General features: G+C 34.4%; 1 protein-coding gene across 1 annotated transcript in view; it reads left to right on the top strand.

The window, feature by feature from the left end:
• Positions 1–19,887, top strand: part of ADAM17 (ADAM metallopeptidase domain 17) — a 61,764-nt gene that overhangs the window by 25,004 nt on the left and 16,873 nt on the right. Inside the window, exons 5-11 of the mRNA XM_044663629.1 lie at positions 1,439–1,607; positions 3,790–3,920; positions 6,045–6,134; positions 9,937–10,050; positions 11,845–11,989; positions 12,164–12,252; positions 15,070–15,222. Coding sequence (XP_044519564.1) covers positions 1,439–1,607; positions 3,790–3,920; positions 6,045–6,134; positions 9,937–10,050; positions 11,845–11,989; positions 12,164–12,252; positions 15,070–15,222 — 891 coding nt within the window. The remainder of the gene's footprint in view (positions 1–1,438; positions 1,608–3,789; positions 3,921–6,044; positions 6,135–9,936; positions 10,051–11,844; positions 11,990–12,163; positions 12,253–15,069; positions 15,223–19,887) is intronic.

The raw sequence follows: 19,887 nt of genomic DNA, 5'->3' as shown, positions 1-19,887 counted from the left end.
TTCCCTTGCCTTCTACCCTTCCTAATTGTAAATAAACTACCTTAAATCTAATCCTGACTTGGGTCTATTTTAATTATGGAATCAATCTGAATTATTAATTCCTGGCAGCCACACCTTAAATATATATCTATAAAATATCTAAAATTCCCTCTTACATTAGTATGTTAAGAAGTCACATGTGATCATTAGGCTACCAACTTTTCATGCTTGAGGCTACTGTACTACTTAGAAATAATTTACTTTCTACTCTCATAGCTTACAGTCTTGGGTTTTGTTATCATTCTAGTGTTTTTTAAAAGGTGATAGAACTGAAACATAAAGCTACCCTGAGGCTAATCTTGAATATTTATATTCTAGAGACTTAATTTCTGAACAGTTTTATCCTTTTTAAAATTTGACTTTGAATTAGATAAGAACATGTAAATGATGCTTGTTTATATAAAAGATACATTTTATGTTTGTGTATGGTGTTGCTTAATCAATAATGCTTTCTATAGCTAAAGGAAATGAATTTTGCATCTCATAGATTATGCTTGGAGATTCATCCAAATTTATTAATACCTTATCTGAAATTTATAACAAATGAGATTCACGTTAAAGGAGCTCCTTTTCCTTCCTTTCAAATGGACATTTTTAGACTAGCTATTAAAGCAATAGAATTAGAGATTCTACTTTTTGAGTAAGTGGGCATAGTCAGCATTCATTGTGTGACAACTGGGACATCTTTTGAAATGCTTGCCCTTCCTAGTGTAAAATCTTGTTTCTTATTCTGAAAATGGTAATATTTGCATTTCAGTATAATATATTCTCTAATAATGATTTTGGTATCAGTTATTAGCTGTTTAAAAAAAACCTATAAATGTGTGAATAAGGATGCTCTTAGGTTCAAATCCAGAAAGATCTAAATGTCTAATATGTAAATATGCTCCATTACTAAACATTTTAAGTGACTGCTTTTCCCTTTTAAGTATATATTACATAACTTGTTTGTGTATATAGAGAAGGAAACTTGGTTTTTTAATGTAACAGAAACCTAGCCTTATTAATAAATTATTGATAAATCTCCCCAAATTTTTGATCCTGAAAAGAAGGTAAAGAACACTAGGAATCTGGAAACCCAAGTTCTAGTCCTAGCTTTGCCTTCAATTAGCTGGGTAGCCTTAGTGTCATTTTTACCTCTTTAGGCCTTAGATTCCTCATTTAAAAAATTGATTTTGTCAGTAAAGAAACCTCCCTCAAATAAAATTAAGAATATAGATGACTGTCATAAATACTTAGAGTAAACAGAATAGAAAGTCAGATCTAGGTACACAAGAAAAGAAATATCCCCCAAAGTTGGTATTTTTTGTGTTTGCTAAATATTGTGATATATATAATAATGCACATTTATAGTGTCTCATATAGTCACATTTTATATTTTTTTTGTAATATATTTTAGCCACTCTGGAGATTTATTAACAATACCCAGGACAAAAGAATGTTGGTTTATAAATCTGAAGATATCAAGAATGTTTCACGTTTTCAGTCTCCAAAAGTGTGTGGTTATTTGAAGATTGAAAAAGAAGAATTGCTCCCTAAAGGACTAGAAGACAGAGAACTACATAAAGGTGGGAATTAAAGCATATTTCACCTAAGAATTAGAAATTTGCATCTAATATTAGAAATTAAATAATACCTAATATGACTATGAGATAACTTTAGTATCTGAGGCCTACTGGTAAGAAAAAAGAGTATTGACACAAGTATTACTGGATTAATGTTGTCTCTTTTATGTACAATGTTAAAAGCACTAGTGAAGGCAAAGATAAATGATATATATCATTATATATAATTATAATTTTATATATGTATTATATACATATCTTATGTATATAAAATTACAATCACAGAATATTAGTTTTAGAAAGGGCCTCTGATACACTATGTAGACTAATTCCTTGGTTAAGTCACTTGTCTAGCTCATAATAGTGCCAGAACTAGAAGCCAGATCTCTTAACTCCTAGTTCATTGTTCTTTCCTATATTCCATTTAGTACTGTTCCTCAAGCATTTATTAAGCACTTACTGTGTGCTAAGCATTCTGGTCCCCACCATGTTACACCTGTGTGGCAAGTAAAATTCAGTATTGAAAAAAAGTCAAGTTGAAATAACTAAGGAAAAGTAGTCTGATTTTCAGAATTATTATTAATAATTTCTAAATACCAAAAGTAAAGTATTATAGATTATGAGATACAATTGATTAAAATTAGTTACTAGAAGTATTGAAAAGTCCAAATAATAGACTTTAAGGTTGCAAGAATGCTTAGTTCATTATCTAGTCTAACCTTTAATTCCATCCTATATTACCAATATAAGATTCCTAATGTATCTAATTTCTGCTTTAAAGCAGTTTAGTTTTGGGAAATCTATTCTATTTGTTAACAAATAAAATTATTTAAAAGTTCTTCTAATCTCCCCAAATTTCTTTGTCTCTAACTTCCAACCGTGGTCCTAGTTCTACTTTCTGGAACTAAGTCTAAACCCTCTTTCCCGTTTTCAGTCAATTAAGTGCATATTTTGTACAAGGCACTGTGATATTAGTCTTTTACATCTGAAGCAAACTGCATTCTCCTCTTGGATTTTTTTTTTTACCATATTAAAACATTCCTGGTTTCCTTAATTTACTGTTGTATAGTATAGTTACAAGTAGCCTCCAAAGCATGCTTTGTTTGTGTTGCTCTTAGATTGATGTGGCACCCAGAGCAAAACACAATTTTCCAGATATGGTCTAAACACTGTGATACTGTTATATTCCTTATTTTGGACATAGGAATGCTTAGGCCGAGTCAGAGAGGTTGAGTTCTGTTAGGGAGTTTTGGGGCTACTTTGGGCTTCATTTCATGTTCATCTTTGCTTATCTCAGTCCAAAGGAAATGTTTCTAATGTAAGTAGACGCTAATGTGAGTGTATAAATTTAGCATTTTTCCAAATCTCTTGAAGGTTTTAGTGAGGAAAAATATCAAACATTTAAAAAATACGGTTTGGCATTATTTTATTTATTTATTTTTTTAGGCCCTTACCTTCCGTCTTGGAGTCAATACTGTGTATTGACAGAAGAGTGGTAAGGGTAGGATATGGGGGTCAAGTGACTTGCCCAGGGTCACACAGCTGGGAAGTGTCTGAGGCCAGATTTGAACCTAGGACCTCCCTTCTCTAGACCTGGCTCTCAATCCACTGAGCTACCCAGTTGCCCCCTGGCATTATTTTTGTATGTATTTCTTTGGATCACTTCAGTTCCACAAACATTTGCTTTATTATACATTATTTGTTTGTCCAGGTTTATTTGTTTATTTATGTGTAGTGCATTGTAATAGGCACTGGGGATACAAAGATACAACAAGACAGCATCAACTCTCAAGAAACTTAGGGTGAGGTTTAAGGCATACATACAAGTAACTGTATTGCAAGTTATAATTTAAGTCCATAGGAAAGATCCAAATGGAAGTTGTTGAGCTCTTATTCAGTGCCAGAGAAAGATAAGAACTTTATATCTCAAAGAATGGGCTCATGGTGATTAGGCTTTTAGGAATTTTATTGTTTATTTGTAAGGTTAAGAAAACTTTTTGTTTTCTCTTGACTCATGTTAGTTTTTAAACTTTCTTTTAGTTTCTACTATTGGTCTTTAAAAGAATTAAGTTTAAATAATATTCAAATAATAGTACCTTTACAGTCTATACATTTTAAAAGTATTAACTGTCAGAAAGAGTTCATATTTTGATACATTTAATAATATGTAAAAAATTCATATTAGTGCATGTTCATCGGGAGAAGAGAGCTCCTCCAAATCCATTGAAGAATACATGCAAGTTACTGGTGGTAGCAGACCATCGTTTTTACAAGTACATGGGCAGAGGGGAAGAGAGCACAACTACAAATTACTTAGTAAGTATTTGACAGTAGTTAAGATAATTGATGGGAGAAAAAGTCATGCACGGAAGCACCTGAGAGAATGTCTGCTCTAATTTGAGGCCCTAATGAGATAAAAATTTGTTTATATGTATTATTTTCTGTGGGCTCACTCAAGAGATTCCAGATTATTTTAAGGCAGACTTAGTTTGAGGTTTATGAAAATGTATTATACTGAATCTATAATTATTTTTAAAGCTTTATTTCACTTTCTTACTACTTAATTGTGAGACTTCAGTTCTTTGTATAAACCAGACTGCCTATTGAAAAATTTTAAAAATTGTCCCAATAGAATGCATTGTTAGAGGCTTCAATGTTACTATTATATATATAGATAAGTGTATCTTTATGGACAGGGAGGTGTGTGTGTGTGTGTGTGTGTGTGTGTGTGTGTGTTTTGTTGTTGTTGTTGGAAATATAAGTAAAGGTAATGGGGACACCAGGGATATTATAAATAAACTAAATGGTTTGTGGGTACACACACTGGGATTTATGAGAGACTAGACCTGAACATGGGAACCAGAACAGCCAAACTGCTTCTAACTGAAATGGGACAGTTAGCCAACTGTCACTCTGGCCAGAGGCTTTGAATCCAACAGACAAGGTAACAGGATATAACTGGGTTTAATTATGGACAACTAAAAGGTAGGATAGGGATATCTACTCTAAAACCTTAAATCTAATGACATAACTCACAGGGAAAGGAAAGACTTATTTCTACACTAACTTAGTAATCTAAACTGACAGGGCCCAAGGAACAGTGGAGTCTTTGGGTAACTGCCTCAGACCTGGAACCTGCCAGGCTTAAGCAGCTCAGGTAGGGGCTTTGTGGCTTTGTGATTCTCACTGCAATCCACTGATGAACTCTGGATGCCAAGAGCCGAGCCAAGGTGGTCTCAGGTACCAAGTAGGGAGGGTTTGCCCTCTCTCAGGGCATACACACACTTCCTCCATCCTGGAATTCCCAGCTCCAGCTCCTTCCTGCTAGATACATCCTCAATCCTTAATTAACTAACTAATCTAATCTTCCTGAGTGTGTCTGTGTGTGCCTGTGTATGCGAGTATGTGTGTATGTATGTATATGTGTATGATATAGATATATGACGAGAGAGTTGTAACTTTGGAGTTTTGCATATTAGGATGCCACAGGAATAATTAAAGTAACATTGAAAATGGAAATTAATTCTTAATTCATGGGCATTTGAATAATAAAGAGAGTGGCATATTTCTTTGACATTTTTCATAGGATGACCTCATTGACCATATTGAATTTTCCACAATGCAAGCTATTCATGTATTGTTAGCTTGGCCCAATAAATACATAGAACTCACAGCCTTGCTTTCACCCTTTTGCTTTCTTCTCCCAACCCTTCCCTCCCCACTCCCCCACCCCCATCCCATGGCCAGTGAATGGATTTATTGTGTAAGTAGTGGCATTTGACAAGTCATGGTTCTCTTCCTTGTGCAAAGTACATAGCACAAAGTACAGCAAAAAATAATATTTATTTCAAAATTTCACTAGAGACAAGAATTAATTCACTATAATTCTTGTCTCCAGTGAAATTTTGAAGTAAATATTTTTTCATTGGGAATCTGTTCTTATTATTCATTTGCTGATAACTTTTGATACTTTAAATGTAAATTAGAGATTAGCATTTCATTCTGTCAATGGAGACATTGTCTCATCATTGTGGATATTCCTACCAGTGGTACAAATCATAGCCCATTCATTCCTTCTCATTCTGTGCCATTGTTCACATCCTCCCATAAATCTTCCAATATAGGAGGTACACATTGCCCTGGAGGCATTCTTCTAGGTCTTTAACATTTCATGGATAAATATAAAACTTATGGTATTCATCTCTTATCCTTATATTTGCTACATGGCTAGTCTTCCTTTTCTGTCAACATGTCTTTGATAATGTCTTTTATGCACTTTTTTATGAGCAAGTCATCATTGGTAGTAGTAGGGATACAGCCTATTTAATGATTGTAGAAACTTTTTTTACTGGAGTTCCCTCTGGAAGGAGTCTTCTAGTTTTGTATTGTATTATACCAATTTGCATAGCTCTACCTGATTTCCTTTCTTTTCATCAATAGATTGAGCTGATTGACAGAGTTGATGACATCTATCGGAATACATCCTGGGACAATGCAGGTTTTAAAGGTTATGGCATACAGATAGAACAGGTATTCATCAACTGATGTGACTTATGTCTTATTGACTGAAAATTGTGCTTTTAATTGAACTTTTGTTATCAGGTATACCTTACTAGAGTGATTTTCATGAGAGCAAGGGACTATTTTATTTAATCTTTTTATTTTCTATAGGTCCTAATATAGTGCTTTTTGGAAATGTCTGTTCATTTGTATTCACATGTGAATTATGATAAAAAAAATGTAAAGCACTATTTTCATATTCAGTGAAATCAGTGAATCATATTAGTGATTCTTCAATTGAACTAGATGATATTTCTTTTATTGGTCTTTTGTAGCAAAATGAAAACTACTTCTAGGCTAGGGGTATGAAATTTCATTGTTCTAGGGCGGGGGTTGGCAACCTTTTTGGCCGTGAAAGCCATAAACGCCACATTTTTTAAAATGTAATTGCGTGAGAGCCGTACAGTGCTCACAGTAGGCGCTCCTGTAACAGCGCCTGAAAAAAAATTGACTTTATGGCTCCTGCAGAAAGAGCCATATCTGGCCCTCAAAAGAGCCAGATATGGCTCAAGAGCCATACGTTGCTGACCCCTGCTCTAGGGGAACTCCCATAAGAAAACTCCCTCTACTAATGAAGATGAGCAATTGTTCTACAATTTATAGTCTTCCAGAGTTTTCTAGGTTCCTAAGAGTTGTTAAGTGACTTTTCCCCTAGTGTCATACAAACAGGCATGTGTCTGAGGCAAAACTCGACCCCTATCTACCTGACTCTTAAGATTCTCTTTCCATCCACTGCACCTCCTCATGCTCACTCTCTGCTTCATATTTATATCAGCATATTCTCATTCATGAAGCTTTGTCACATCACTATAGCTTATAGTAGTTTCTTCTTTCCCTGAACTTATAGTGCTTATTGTTTACTGTGTAGTTATACTGGTTCTCTTACCTGAATGTAAGAGCCTCATAGCCAGGAACCAAGTTTTATACTCACTTTTTGTCTTCTTCAGGATGTAGCTCAGGGTTTTAAAATTAATATGTGTTTACTAAATGCTTAATGACATTTCTGACATTAAATTTGTGAATGTACAAATGACATTTGGACATGTCAAAACATTGACATTTAGTTTTCCCAAACACAAATTTCTATGTTTTTTCTTGAACTATAGAATGCCAGGCACAAAAGTGAATTCCTCAGACATTACACTTTACTTTTGTTTCTGTGCCTTTGCACTGACTGTTCCCCAAACCTGGAATACTCTCAGTGTTCATCATCTTCTTTTAACCCACCCTCCCCATCCCAATTTCCTTTAAGACTTAAGATTAAATGCCACTTTCTGCTAGAGGTTTGATGACTAAGGTTCACAAGAGGCAGTGTTTCTTAGTTTTAAGATAATTTATTGACTACTCCAGTTGACTTCTTCCAAAATCTAAACAGGTGCCCAGGAAAGCAAAAGAAGCCCAACTACCCTGATGCACCTCTTTATTTACTTCCTGTGTCCTCACTATTCAATCCTTCCCCTTGGCATCTCCAGACTTCTGTGATTTGTAAATAGCCCCCGAAGAAATGGTCTTAGAGACCTCAACTCCTCCCTCATTACTTCATCAAAAGAGGGGAGTGACTGCTACAACCTGGAAGATGCCAACATTCAATCACATGGAGGCCAACATAGCTGCTAGAGTTTGCTGGCATCCTTTAATCTTTCCAGTGGGTGAGGGTTTACTCTGCCTTTTAATTCTGCAAGCTCTAAACAAAAGAAGGGAGGACTCAATCCAATTTCATAGGCTGGGGAAGAAAATGCTTCAGGGTGACCTTAGAATCAGACTATTCTTGGGGGAGGATAAAAGTAAAATTATTTCAAGAAAATATCCCAATTCAAGATTAATTTTTCACAGAGGCCTTTCCCAACCCCTGCCAGTTGCTAGATCTTTTCCCTCTAAAGTTCTTTTCCATCTGTCCTATATACATACACACACGTGTGCACACATGCACACACACATATACTCTGTTCGTGTGTGTATATATATGTATATACACACACGTATACATTCCTCAGATAAATGTGTTCTTCAGTAGAAGGTCAGCTTCTAGAGATTAGGGGTTTTTCACTCCCCTTTCTTTGTATTTTCAGTTCTTCATATAAGCCTAGCACATACCGAGTGCTTAATAAATGCTTACTGTTTGATACCTACAGGATAAATACTAAAGAAATACAAAATATTTTTAAGAGGGAGGGTACCAGCTGTTGAGCATATTAATTAACAAACAAGAATTTATTAGTGCTTACTATGTTCCAAGCAGTAGAGTACTGATCCCTGGACAAAATTTATGTAGAAGGTGGAGCCCAAGCTGAGTCTCAAAGGAGATAAAGGATTCTACCAGGTGAAGGGGAAGAGAGGTACCTGCTAAGAATAGGGGACAATAGTGCAACATTAAGAAAGACATTTGCCTCAGTGGTATAGTATTGGAAGGGAAATGACATATAATGAGATAGTAAAGGGTCAGTTCAGGCCATATTATAAAGGACCTTAGATTTCATAAAGAGGAAAATAAACTTTCTATCCCAAAGGCAAGAGAGTCCTTAGGGTTTATGCTGTGGGGAAGGTTTGTGGAGGGAGAGGGGAATGATTAGATCTAAAATCTAGGAAAATCATTTTAGCAGTTTGTGGAAAATGAACTAGAGTCAGGGGACTTGAGGCAAGGAGACTAGGAGGCTATATAGAACACCTAGGGAATGTGCCCTGTGTTCATTCTACTTGGGAGAATGCAAACAAATATAATGGAGGGTAATTTGAAGAGGAAGAAACGTCTTAAAATAGAAGAAAGTATGGGGGAAGGCTTTCAGTAAAGAAATGTGGATTTTTATAAAACCGATATCCTTTCAGCATGTATCTATTGTTAAATTAATCATGGCATATTTCTAGTGTCATGTTATTTTGATAAAAATATTTGAAAAGAACACTCAAACTTGATAGACACCCAGTAAACTAACATGTTTTAGTATAGAAATTGTTGCTTTTGTATTTCTTTCCATATTCTTCCGCTACATTGTAGGGTGTTGTTTTTATTGTTGTTTTGGATGGAGACAGCCTTTTCAAATGAATTGGATAAAGCAGGTAGATGGCTCAGTGTATAGAGAGCCAGGCCTAAAGACAGGAGGTCCTTGGTCCAAATATGGTCTCAGACACTTCCTAGCTCTGTGACTCTGGGCAAGTCTCTTAACCCCCATAGCCTAGCCCTTACTTCTGCCTTGGGAATGATACTTATATCAATTCTAAGATACAAGGTAAGGGTTTAAAAAAAGCACAAAACAAATTGGTAATAAAAATACCAGTACCGTGTTCTGAAAGTTTGGAGGTTTGAGTGATTTTTTTCTCTCCTTATATAAGACATTAGGTTGGTTTTTGTTAACTCTTCTATGAAAAATTAAAAAGATAGAATATGTGAATTAGAATTAGAAGGATATTCTGTAATTTTTCCTGTTAGTTACAAGAATTGCTATACATTATGTAATATTATATCTTCATTTTATGGTCTACAGAGACTTTAAACCTCTATTTAAAAAAATTATTACCTTTATTTTTATATTTCTGAATCTTCTAAATCATAATTAATCATATTCTTATCTCAGAGCTTCCAAGTTTTAATTTCTGAAATTTCTACAAGAGAACTATCTGTATAAAAAAATTAAGTATATTAGTATTAAGTATATCTTTTATTGGAGTAGGTTCAATTTTCTAACTGTGCTTCTCAGTTTGTTTTATAAACTACTTAGAAAGTTTGATGTTTACTCATTTTGGCTTTACTCTAATTATAGCCTCTTTTTAAGTATAGATTCGTATCCTCAAGGCACCTCAAGTGGTAAAACCTGGTGAAAAACACTTTAATATGGCAAAAAGTCAACCCAATGAAGAGAAGGATGCTTGGGATGTGAAGCAGTTACTAGAGGTAGGTCACAGTTTACGATGCAGTGACTCATTTAAGGAGTATTTACATGAATTTAACTCAGGTATTCACATTGATAGAAGAGAGGATTGGCACAGGAATAATTCATTTAGCTTTATTTTTTTATTATGTGGCAGGAAAAGCAGCTTTGGGAAATTTTATAGACCCTTTTAGCTCTTTCACCGAGAAGTCTAGTGAACAGAATACTTTCAGGAAGTACCTTCTTCCTGCTGTACCAGTTGTTTGGTATTTACACACATCAGTGGAAGGAGCCTCAATATTTGCTGTGAGCTCTGGAAAACAATGATAACGCTGACATAGTTGCACATATCTCTTCCTACTAACTCACTGAGGGCAAGAGCTGGGGACTTATGTTCCTACTTCTAGCACAGTGCCTGACACATAGTAGGCACTTGAAAAAATTCTTATTGATTGATGGATTGATTTAGTTGGAAGGTATGGCTCTCTTATGATATCAATTTTTATTTTGTTCTTGCATATTGTAGTGAAAGAGTATTGAATGAAACTGGAATCAAAAGGCCTGAGTCTTAGTCCTAGCTTTCCTATTACTAGCTATATAATACACAAAAGCTCTTTGAGCCTGAGTTCTCTAAGTTTTGAAATGGAGATTTTTAATACCTCTATAGACTTTGTTATAGGGTTGTTGTATAAATCAAAGACACAGTCCATCAGCATATTCATCCCAGAGTTTTATTATGAGAAAAGCCTTTCATAAACAATAAAATGCTATATAGCTATTAAATTAATTAGAGAGAACGAAGAACTATCTAGCTTGCTTTTAAAGCCTTATGTCTGATAATTTTTAGATGATTCTACCATCAGGAGATGGCAGATATCTAAAGGATAATATTTAATTTTTTTTTAAACTCTTACCTTCTGTCTTGGAGTCAATACTCTGTATTGACTCCAAGGCAGAAGAGTGGTAAGAGTAGGCAATGGGAGTCAAGTGACTTTCCCAGGGTCACATGGTTAGGAAGTATCTGAGGTCAGATTTGAACCTAGGACCTCCGGTCTCTAAGCCTGGCTCTCAATCCACTGAGCTACCCAGCTGCTCCCAATATTTAATTTTCTTGAGAGCTCTTGAAGGGATTTGTAGAAAGAGTCTTTAAGTTTCACAAACTGTTTGTAAAGGAAAAGAAAACTGAAAGTCAGATGTTTCTACTTCATGGATTTTCAAAAAGTAAGGGGCAAAACAAATAAATAACATTCATGGGAGTTTACTACTGTTTGGCAGCCTAATACTTGGAGAAAAGCAAGATATTTAAAAAATATAATGATGCCATGAAACTTATTGGTGTTTTTCCCCATATGGAATATTAGTCATGACAAAGTAGTGTTTCATGTAGTCTTCCTGGTAGCCTGGAAGTGATTAAAGTAATGTTATTAGTTTTTCCCCCCCAACGAGCCTTTTTAGCAAATAGTTCCCTGAGAGAGTTTTAAAATCCACTTTAAAATATAAAATTACAGTGTTTTTCTGGGTTCCTTGTCAGCACATCTTGTGGCTTTAGCCCTGAATATCTATAAAAAGTTGCTGAGCTATTTTACTCTTATTAGCTGTTCCTGTTAGGCATCATATTGGACAGTTATACATTAGACAGTTATACAGCTGTTTGGAGTTCAGACAGGTAGATAAACTGGATTTCTAAAAAGCTCTAGAGCAATTGGTGGGCTGTAATTCTGGACTGAGAATGATAATAGAGATAATAGAGAACTACTTGGGAATACTTGATAGCAATATCTTAGGCTGATACAATTTTGAATCTTAATTTCTTAAAGCAATTCAGCTATGATATAGCTGAGGATGCATCAAAAGTTTGCCTTGCACATCTTTTCACATATCAAGATTTTGATATGGGAACTCTTGGATTAGCATATGTTGGATCTCCCAGAACAAACAGTCATGGAGGTGTTTGTCCAAAAGGTAAGATTTTTTTAAGATCTCAAATGAATATGATTTTGGTATGGATAGCCTGGGTGCCTGGAGCATGAGTGAAGGAAGGAGTGGGATGGTGGAAGGGAAGAGAGAGAGCAAAAATTATCTGGAAATATATTCCATAAGCAATTTGTCTTTCCCTCCTTCCCTCTTTTCCTCTAGCTTATTATAGCTCAGTCTGGAAAAAGAACATCTTTCTGAACAGTGGTTTGACCAGCACAAAAAATTATGGTAAAACCATCCTTACAAAGGTACGTTTCTTCTTCTTTGAAAATATTTTAGTCAATGCTATCGTCTGTAGGTCTTGTATATTTATAAGCTCAGTATATTGGCTTATGTTTTTCAAGGGTCTCAAGCCTGGTCTGTGTTCCAGATTCATTTCTGTTTCCAAGTGATATGCTTTAGGTGATGCATTTTGACATCCCAGTAGTCTTTAGTATGAAATTTGATAGGAGTCCTGTGTTGTCTTATATTATTCTGTCACCTTTGAATGAGGGCTAAATGAAGTATAAAGAATACTTTCTGACTTGGAGTGCATGTCCTAGTTCTGCCTCATACTGTCCATGTGATCCTGGGCAAATAGTGTAGTAACCTCTCAGCCTCAGGTTCCTCATCTGTAAAAGTATTTTCTTCCTCGGTTATATCACAAAGGCTTGTGGAGATAGAGAAAAGGATAATGTAAAGTGCTTGATCAGTTCTACCATACTATAAACAATTTCAAATAACACAAATTTTCATGATATATCCTGAAATTTGTACTTTTAGTTATCATTAGTAAATAATAAATATTTTAAGTAAAAAATATGGCATTTGTGTTGTAAATTTAGTTTGGGATTCTATTTTAGTATTCTGATTTGACAGCCCTGCTAGTTTTTGAAAGAGAAATTATATATCTGGCTGAATCATAGCAGAACTGTTTGAAATCTGGATGATCCTCAGAATTTAAGATTATATAATATATGTAGTGATTTAAATTTTAGGAAGACCTTCAAAAAGAGGCTTGCCAGTATGGCATTTTTTGATTTAGTGATTTATGAATGTAAACTTATTTAAAGATCTTTAGACATTTTGGTTTTGCTTTAGGGAAACTTGAGGTTATGAAAATGTTCTTTGAAAAATTGAGATTCCTAATCGATAGAATTTAGGTGAAAAACAATCCTAATTTCTAGTCATAAGCACTCTCACTTTTTCTGTTTTGTTTTTTTTAATAGCATAAAGGAATGTGTTATTATTTAATTAATAATCTGATCATATCATTTCTGTTAGAGTGATGATGGCCTACTCTGTAAACTCTTTTTCTGACATGACTATGAAATAAAATTATTGCATATATTTGTCGTTAGTGATTCATCAGATCAAAATATCTTTTGGTAAAATGGATGTATCAAATTAATCAAATGGCATTATTATATAGATTATACCCCTAAAATAGAAATCACTTTGAAAGCAAAGAAGTATTTAGTTATATTTTTGAGTATACTATACAAAAGGTATAACAACTTTAATAACTTAACTATCCTTAGACTTTTGGGACACTATACTGAAACGACATTGATCATGTTACACTTAGTTTCAGTAGCATAGTAATTACAGAAATATTTAAGGGTAACCTCTTTTTTGGCAAAAAAAAAACATAGAACAAGTAATTCTTGGTTGTTATCTTCCTATAGTTTTGAGCTATGAAATATTTGGAAAAAATTTCTAAGCATTTCAGCTTTTAAGTTTATTTGCTTTTATTTTTGTTTTTTTGAAGCAATTACAACAATTAAGGCCAGCTTTTCTATTACATAAACACATGATTTTATTTATCTAAGATAGGGAAACAGGCACTAATTAATTTAAAATTCCTTAATTTAACCTGTTGAAATCTTCATATATAAAATCCTTTTTCATTGATTTGAACTTGCATAAATGATGATATTCAGTCATTTGTATTAGTTTCCCTTATGAAACCTATGTGTGAACTTTAATAATATTCATAATTATGACCTTAGGAATGACTTTGTGAGGGAGGTGCTACAGATATTATCCTCATTTTACAGATCAGATTTCTTTGACTCTGAAAGCTGAAGGAATTTGTCTATGTTTGCACAGCTTGGAAGTTTTAGAGAAGGGTAGAGGATTAAAACCCATATTTTCTCAAATCTTAGTTCTCTTTCTACATTCCCTCTTTGCCTTTTGACAATCATATAACTCTCTCAGCTCTTTAGAGTATGAACAGTTTCTTTGACAAGAAACTTTTACTTATTAAAATTCTTGACAACTATTTTAAAAAATCATTGAATAATTTTAGGAATTGAAGAGCAAATGACATAGTAGTTACTTTGTGTTTTTTTGGCATTGATTTTCAAAATAATAGGATTATAGTGTATATAGATAAAAGGAAACTTAGAAATAACTTCCTCCTAATTTTATAGAGGAGGAACCTGAATTCTAGAGGAAGAGAAATAATTTGGCCAAAGCCATACAAGTATTAAACAACACAGCTAGGATTTGAACTGAAGTCTTCTGATTCCAAATTTGCTTCTTTTTCTACTTTAATATTATATTAATTTGAATTTTAAAATCTTTATAGACTCTTTTGATGTATTTCTGTTACTTATGGAAAAGCAAGCTGAAATTTTACTATTATTATTTTTTACATTTATTCCTTAATCTTAGACTCATGTATCTGTATCATACTGTAGACCCTAGTAGCAACCAGTATCAACTTCTAATGTGATAAATACATGATAAATTCCCAGGCGCCTAAGATGCCCAACTGAAATATGTAATCTTTCAGAGTTTCTATATTTATTCCAACACAGCTACAGTCATAGGCTTATTTATCTTTTCTGCTTAACTTCTTATAATTCCACTAAGTGAGTCAGCTATATTAATTAGAGGCACTATAGTATAAGCATTATCTAGTAAAATAGAATAACTGGTGATGGTCAACATTTGTAGTCTTTTATGATTCTATCCCAGTGCATTTATAAGATAAATCTGGTTTTGTGAATGAATCTTGGCCCCCCTGTTGACCAAATACTTGAAAAATCTATTGTTGCATTCTTTGCATTATCCTTAAGGAAGCTGATTTAGTTACAACTCATGAACTGGGACACAACTTTGGAGCAGAACATGATCCTGATGGCTTAGCAGAATGTGCCCCAAATGAAGATCAAGGAGGAAAATATGTTATGTATCCCATAGCTGTGAGTGGAGACCACGAAAATAACAAGGTACATAGCCCTTTTTTTTTTTTTCCATTTTGCTAATGAGGGAAGAGAATGCTTTATCATTAGTAAAGAATTCAAAAAATGTATTTTATGTCTAAGGATGAAAAAGGGGTGGGGCTCAGCTTTTCAGCCTTCCTCCCCACCCCCCCTTAAAAAAAAAGAATAGTGTTGTGATCACATGTGGTTAACTGGTTGAAAGTATCATTTGAATCAGAAGAGTAGCCAACAGTAAGGTTTCTTGAACTCTTTCTCCTGTTTCTATTTTCATACATAGGCTCTGTAGAGAAGCAGTTGTAGAAGTGACCTTCAATTCATCCTCCCTACAAAATAATTTTTACTAATGAATAGGCCTGATTATGTCATTGACCTTCTCAGAAGTCTTCAGAGGACTTCTATTGCCTCTAAAATAAAATACAAACATATTAGCTTAGCATTTAAGGAGTTCCAGCAAAAGGCAAAATGATCAGTTGTATTGTGCCATGTAGAAAGTATTCTTTTAAGTTTTAGACCAACTAGCCTCTGAGCTCTGTTATCCCTGAAATTCTTTGAATTATGGATTCACCCCAAATGTTTCTTTATTAATCCACAATTTGAATTTAATAAATAGCTTTCCATAACACTTTTGATTGTTGTTCACTGTTCCACCTACATCTACCATGTTCCTTTCTATTGAGTAATTCCAGTCACCGTGTTGGAACAGATTTGGGTGCCCCATAATTTCTGAAAGATGATTTAAATCAGTGATGGGCAAACTATTTGCCACGGGCCAGATCCAGGCCGTAGTTTGTCCATCACTGCCTTAAGCAATTCCCTAATCACTAAGCCCCCACATCCAGATGTAGTGATTAGGGAATTGCTTAAGTCAGTGATGGGCAAACTACAGCCTGGATCTGGCCCACGGGGAATAGTTTGCCCATCACTGGTTTAAGTTATAGAAGTGACAGACTCTTAGACAAGGTTAAAATGTACCTGGGAAGGACTGGTAAACATGTATTTGTCTGTTCTAGAAACTCTAATAAAAGGACCTTTTAAACTGTAAATATAGAAGAAGACAGAAAACTGCTCAAGTATATCCACTGAACTAGACACCAGAAAGAGTAGCTACAGTGTTTAGGAAAGAGAAAAGCAGGTAGAGAGGATTAGAAATGTACAAGAGACAGAGCTAAAGAAAGTATTCCATGACCTCAGATGTTAAAAGTATAGGTAACTTCAAGTAAGACGAACTAGAAATCCTGCATCAAGGAGAGAAATTGGGTAGTTTGTAGAAGGAATTATTTTTGTTACCAGGATAAAAGGTAAGGAAGGGAATTGGATTAGATGATTGCTGAGTTCCATGATTTTGAAAGATATAAAGATGGAAAGAATACTAGATTTAAAGTTGGTAGACCTATCTGAGCCAGTTTTCTTATCTTTAAAATTGGTGGATAACACCTATTCCGCCTCTCCTACTGGCTTGCTGTTAAGGTCATGGTAGAGCTTACAGTTGGATTTGTAATTAGAGAACCTTTGTTCATATCTATACTTTATCATTTACTATATCTGTGACCTTGAGCAAGTCATTTAACATGTCTGGACCTCAGTCTTGATCTGCCAAATGAAATAGTTGGGCTAGATGGCTTCTTAAGCCAACATAGGAGGATCCCTTCCAGGTCTAAATGAATGCTTTTTATGTTCCTTTTAACTCTGAAATATGACATCATAGGTTCTACTAATATCTTTTAAGATGGGTCTATGACATGTTCTTACCAGGCAGAGTACAGATAAACTGTCACTTCCCTTGTTCCAGTCCCTCTCTCTATCTCTCTCCATGTTTCTCTTGTTTTTCTCTCTGTTAATTGACTTCTTTAGGTAACAGTTTTCACACCTGTAAAATGAGAGGGTTGGCCTAAATTCCCTTGCACCTCTAAGTCAATGATGCTAGAAATTTATTTTCTTGGCTTCTATATCAGTTTTGACTCTTATTTACTTGTAGTCCCATTGATACTTTTCACCTGAACTATATAGCCATTTCTACCTCATTTTTACACCTGTGAAGTTGATTCTGTGAACTCAAGTGAAGAAACTTATTGTTATAATTACTAAATTTCTTTGTAGAGATCTGTTTTGGGTCTTAATTCTGTTCTGTTATCCAATATGTTAGCCTATACTCTCCAACTTATACCTTCATCTAGCTGCTTCATCCTAAGATGATCTCATTTCATCTTCTCCAGGAAGATTCGCATACATACCTCAATAATTCAGTTAGACTTCTCCAAGTAATATTCTTCTCTGACCTCCTGGCATAGCTGCATACTTCCTAAATACAAACAAGCAGAAGCAAATGACTTAATGAGACAACAAGAAATATTAAAGTAAAAAAAAAAAAAAGCAACCCTGAACAATTAGAAGAAAATATAAGCTACTGCATGGCAAAAACAACTGACTTCAAAAATAGATTAAGGAAAGATAATTTAATAATCATTGAATTACTCAAAAGCCATAACCAAAAAAAGAAATGCATCCTATTTTTAAAAATCATGTAAGAAAACTACCAGAAAACTACCCAGTTCTCTTGAAACCAGAGATCAAAGAGAAAAGTCATACCTTGAAAGAAATCTCAAATAAAAAACAAAAAAACAAAACACCTTCCAGGAACATCATAGCCAAAATATTAGCACTTCCAAATCAAAGAAAAAATACTACAAATTATCAGAAAGAAAGAATTCGAATACTAAGGAGTTGTAGTCAGAAGTACACACAACATAGGAACCACCACTATAAAGGACTGGAGACCTTTAAATGTAGTATTCCAGAAGGCAATAGATAAAGATTTATAACCAAGAAAAACTTCTTAGCCAAATTTGAACATGACCAAACAGATGGAAAAATGGATGTTTATTGAGAAAGGCTTCTAGGCATTCCTGTTGATAAGATTAGAGCTGAGTAGAAATTTTGAAACTAGTAGTCTAGAGAAGCATAAAGTAAATATGAGTAAGCAGGCCTAATGGACTTGAAAAAGAAAAACTTCCATTGAAAGATGATACGTGTCCCTTCAAAAGCTTATCATCATCAGGTCATAAAGAGAGTCTAATAAAACACAAGGTTTTCTTATGTTTTGATGAACTTATTAATGGAAAGAGGAGGAAAGGAATAGAGTAAGGAGAAAATGACAGGAAAAAGGTGGGTAAGATTCTTACATAATCAGAGAGTACTCTAACAAAAGATTGTTAACAGAGGAGAATGGGTGAAGTTGATCTTGAATCTCACTTTCTTATGTGAACTGGTCAAAGGAGGGAAGAATTCACACATCTGGATACAGAATTATATTTCACTTAAAGAAAAGGGAGGAAAAGAAAAGAAAGAGTAAAATAAGAGGGAGGGAATTACTCCTAAGAAAAACTAAGAAAGTGGATATCAAAGAGGGTTTAAAAGGGAAAAAAAATATATATGTATATGTATGTATGTGTGTGTGTATATATATATATATATATATGTATGTATGTATGTATGTACCTATATATGATATAAAGGAAAGGGTCTGTGAATGGACTTTGGATAAGGGAAAGGTGAAAGTTAGGGGAACAAAAAATAGAGAAGGAAAATTATTAGAGTAGGTTTGAAGAAAACACACTTTACTTTTCATATCACTATATCCGTAAGAGAGAAAAGGATAGCAGAATGTATTAGAAAGCAACTTAACAATATGATGGTGTGTTTGTAAGAAACTAGAAAAGTCAAATCTCACACAGTTAAAATAAAGGGCCTGAGCAAAATCTATACTTGAACTGCAATAAAGATTTAGGAACTGTGATTGATCCACTGACCAACTGTTGTTCCAAAGGTCCTATAATAAAGCATTCTATCCATCTCCTGTGATTTACTTGGGATATAGACCAAGACTTAAAAAAAAATAATCATGGCAACATTTTGTTTTATCAGATTTTACATATTGTTGAGTTTTATTTTTCTTTTTATTCTTTGTGGGGCAGGAGGGATGGAAGAATAGAAAATTAATGCTTATTAATTAACATACATAAAATAAAAGTTTCAAAGTAACGAAGGAGAGAGAAAATTCTGGTTTTCCTTAGTAAAAGGAGAAAATTCATATCCTGTTGAAGAATTCACTAATCTGAGATTCATTTTTAGTGAAATAATGGACCTAAAAAAGGATGGTGTTGATAGGATGTTATTGAGATGCTGGGGTTGATTTAATTCCTCAGCACCCCTCAGTGAAGTAAGCCTGAGATCTTCCCTCACTGGGACCAGTGCACTTTTTCAATCTCCAAGACAAGTTAGGTAAAAACAGGAATAGGGATTTATTCTGGAAACAGTAAAGAAGTGTGAAGGGAGGATTAAAGGAATAGGGGTTCCCTAGCTCTAAAGGATTCTCATGAGCTTCCCACGTTCTAAAACTCCCTAATTGGGGGGAGAGGGGGTTGCCTTCTTTATCATGATGCTCCCTAAGCCCTGGCCTCACTATCTAGATCCCAAACCCGACTAGCTAAACCTGATACTATTTAATCCTCCCAAGTTGATTTGTAGGATGTAACAGGTCTCTAGATCTATTTTGGACTGAATTCAGGACTAGCTAGGCCAGGCCGGAGTTGGGCTCAGGCCTCACCAACATGATAGTTTAGTTAAGGCTAGCTGGTCACAGATCTTCTTAGTAGACAGGAACACTTTCAGCAT

Source organism: Gracilinanus agilis, chromosome 2 (genome assembly GCF_016433145.1).
Source record: "Gracilinanus agilis isolate LMUSP501 chromosome 2, AgileGrace, whole genome shotgun sequence".
Taxonomy (NCBI): Eukaryota; Metazoa; Chordata; class Mammalia; order Didelphimorphia; family Didelphidae; genus Gracilinanus; species Gracilinanus agilis.
The sequence above is the reverse complement of the archived record's forward strand: the minus strand, read 5'-3'. Positions and strand labels throughout refer to the sequence as shown.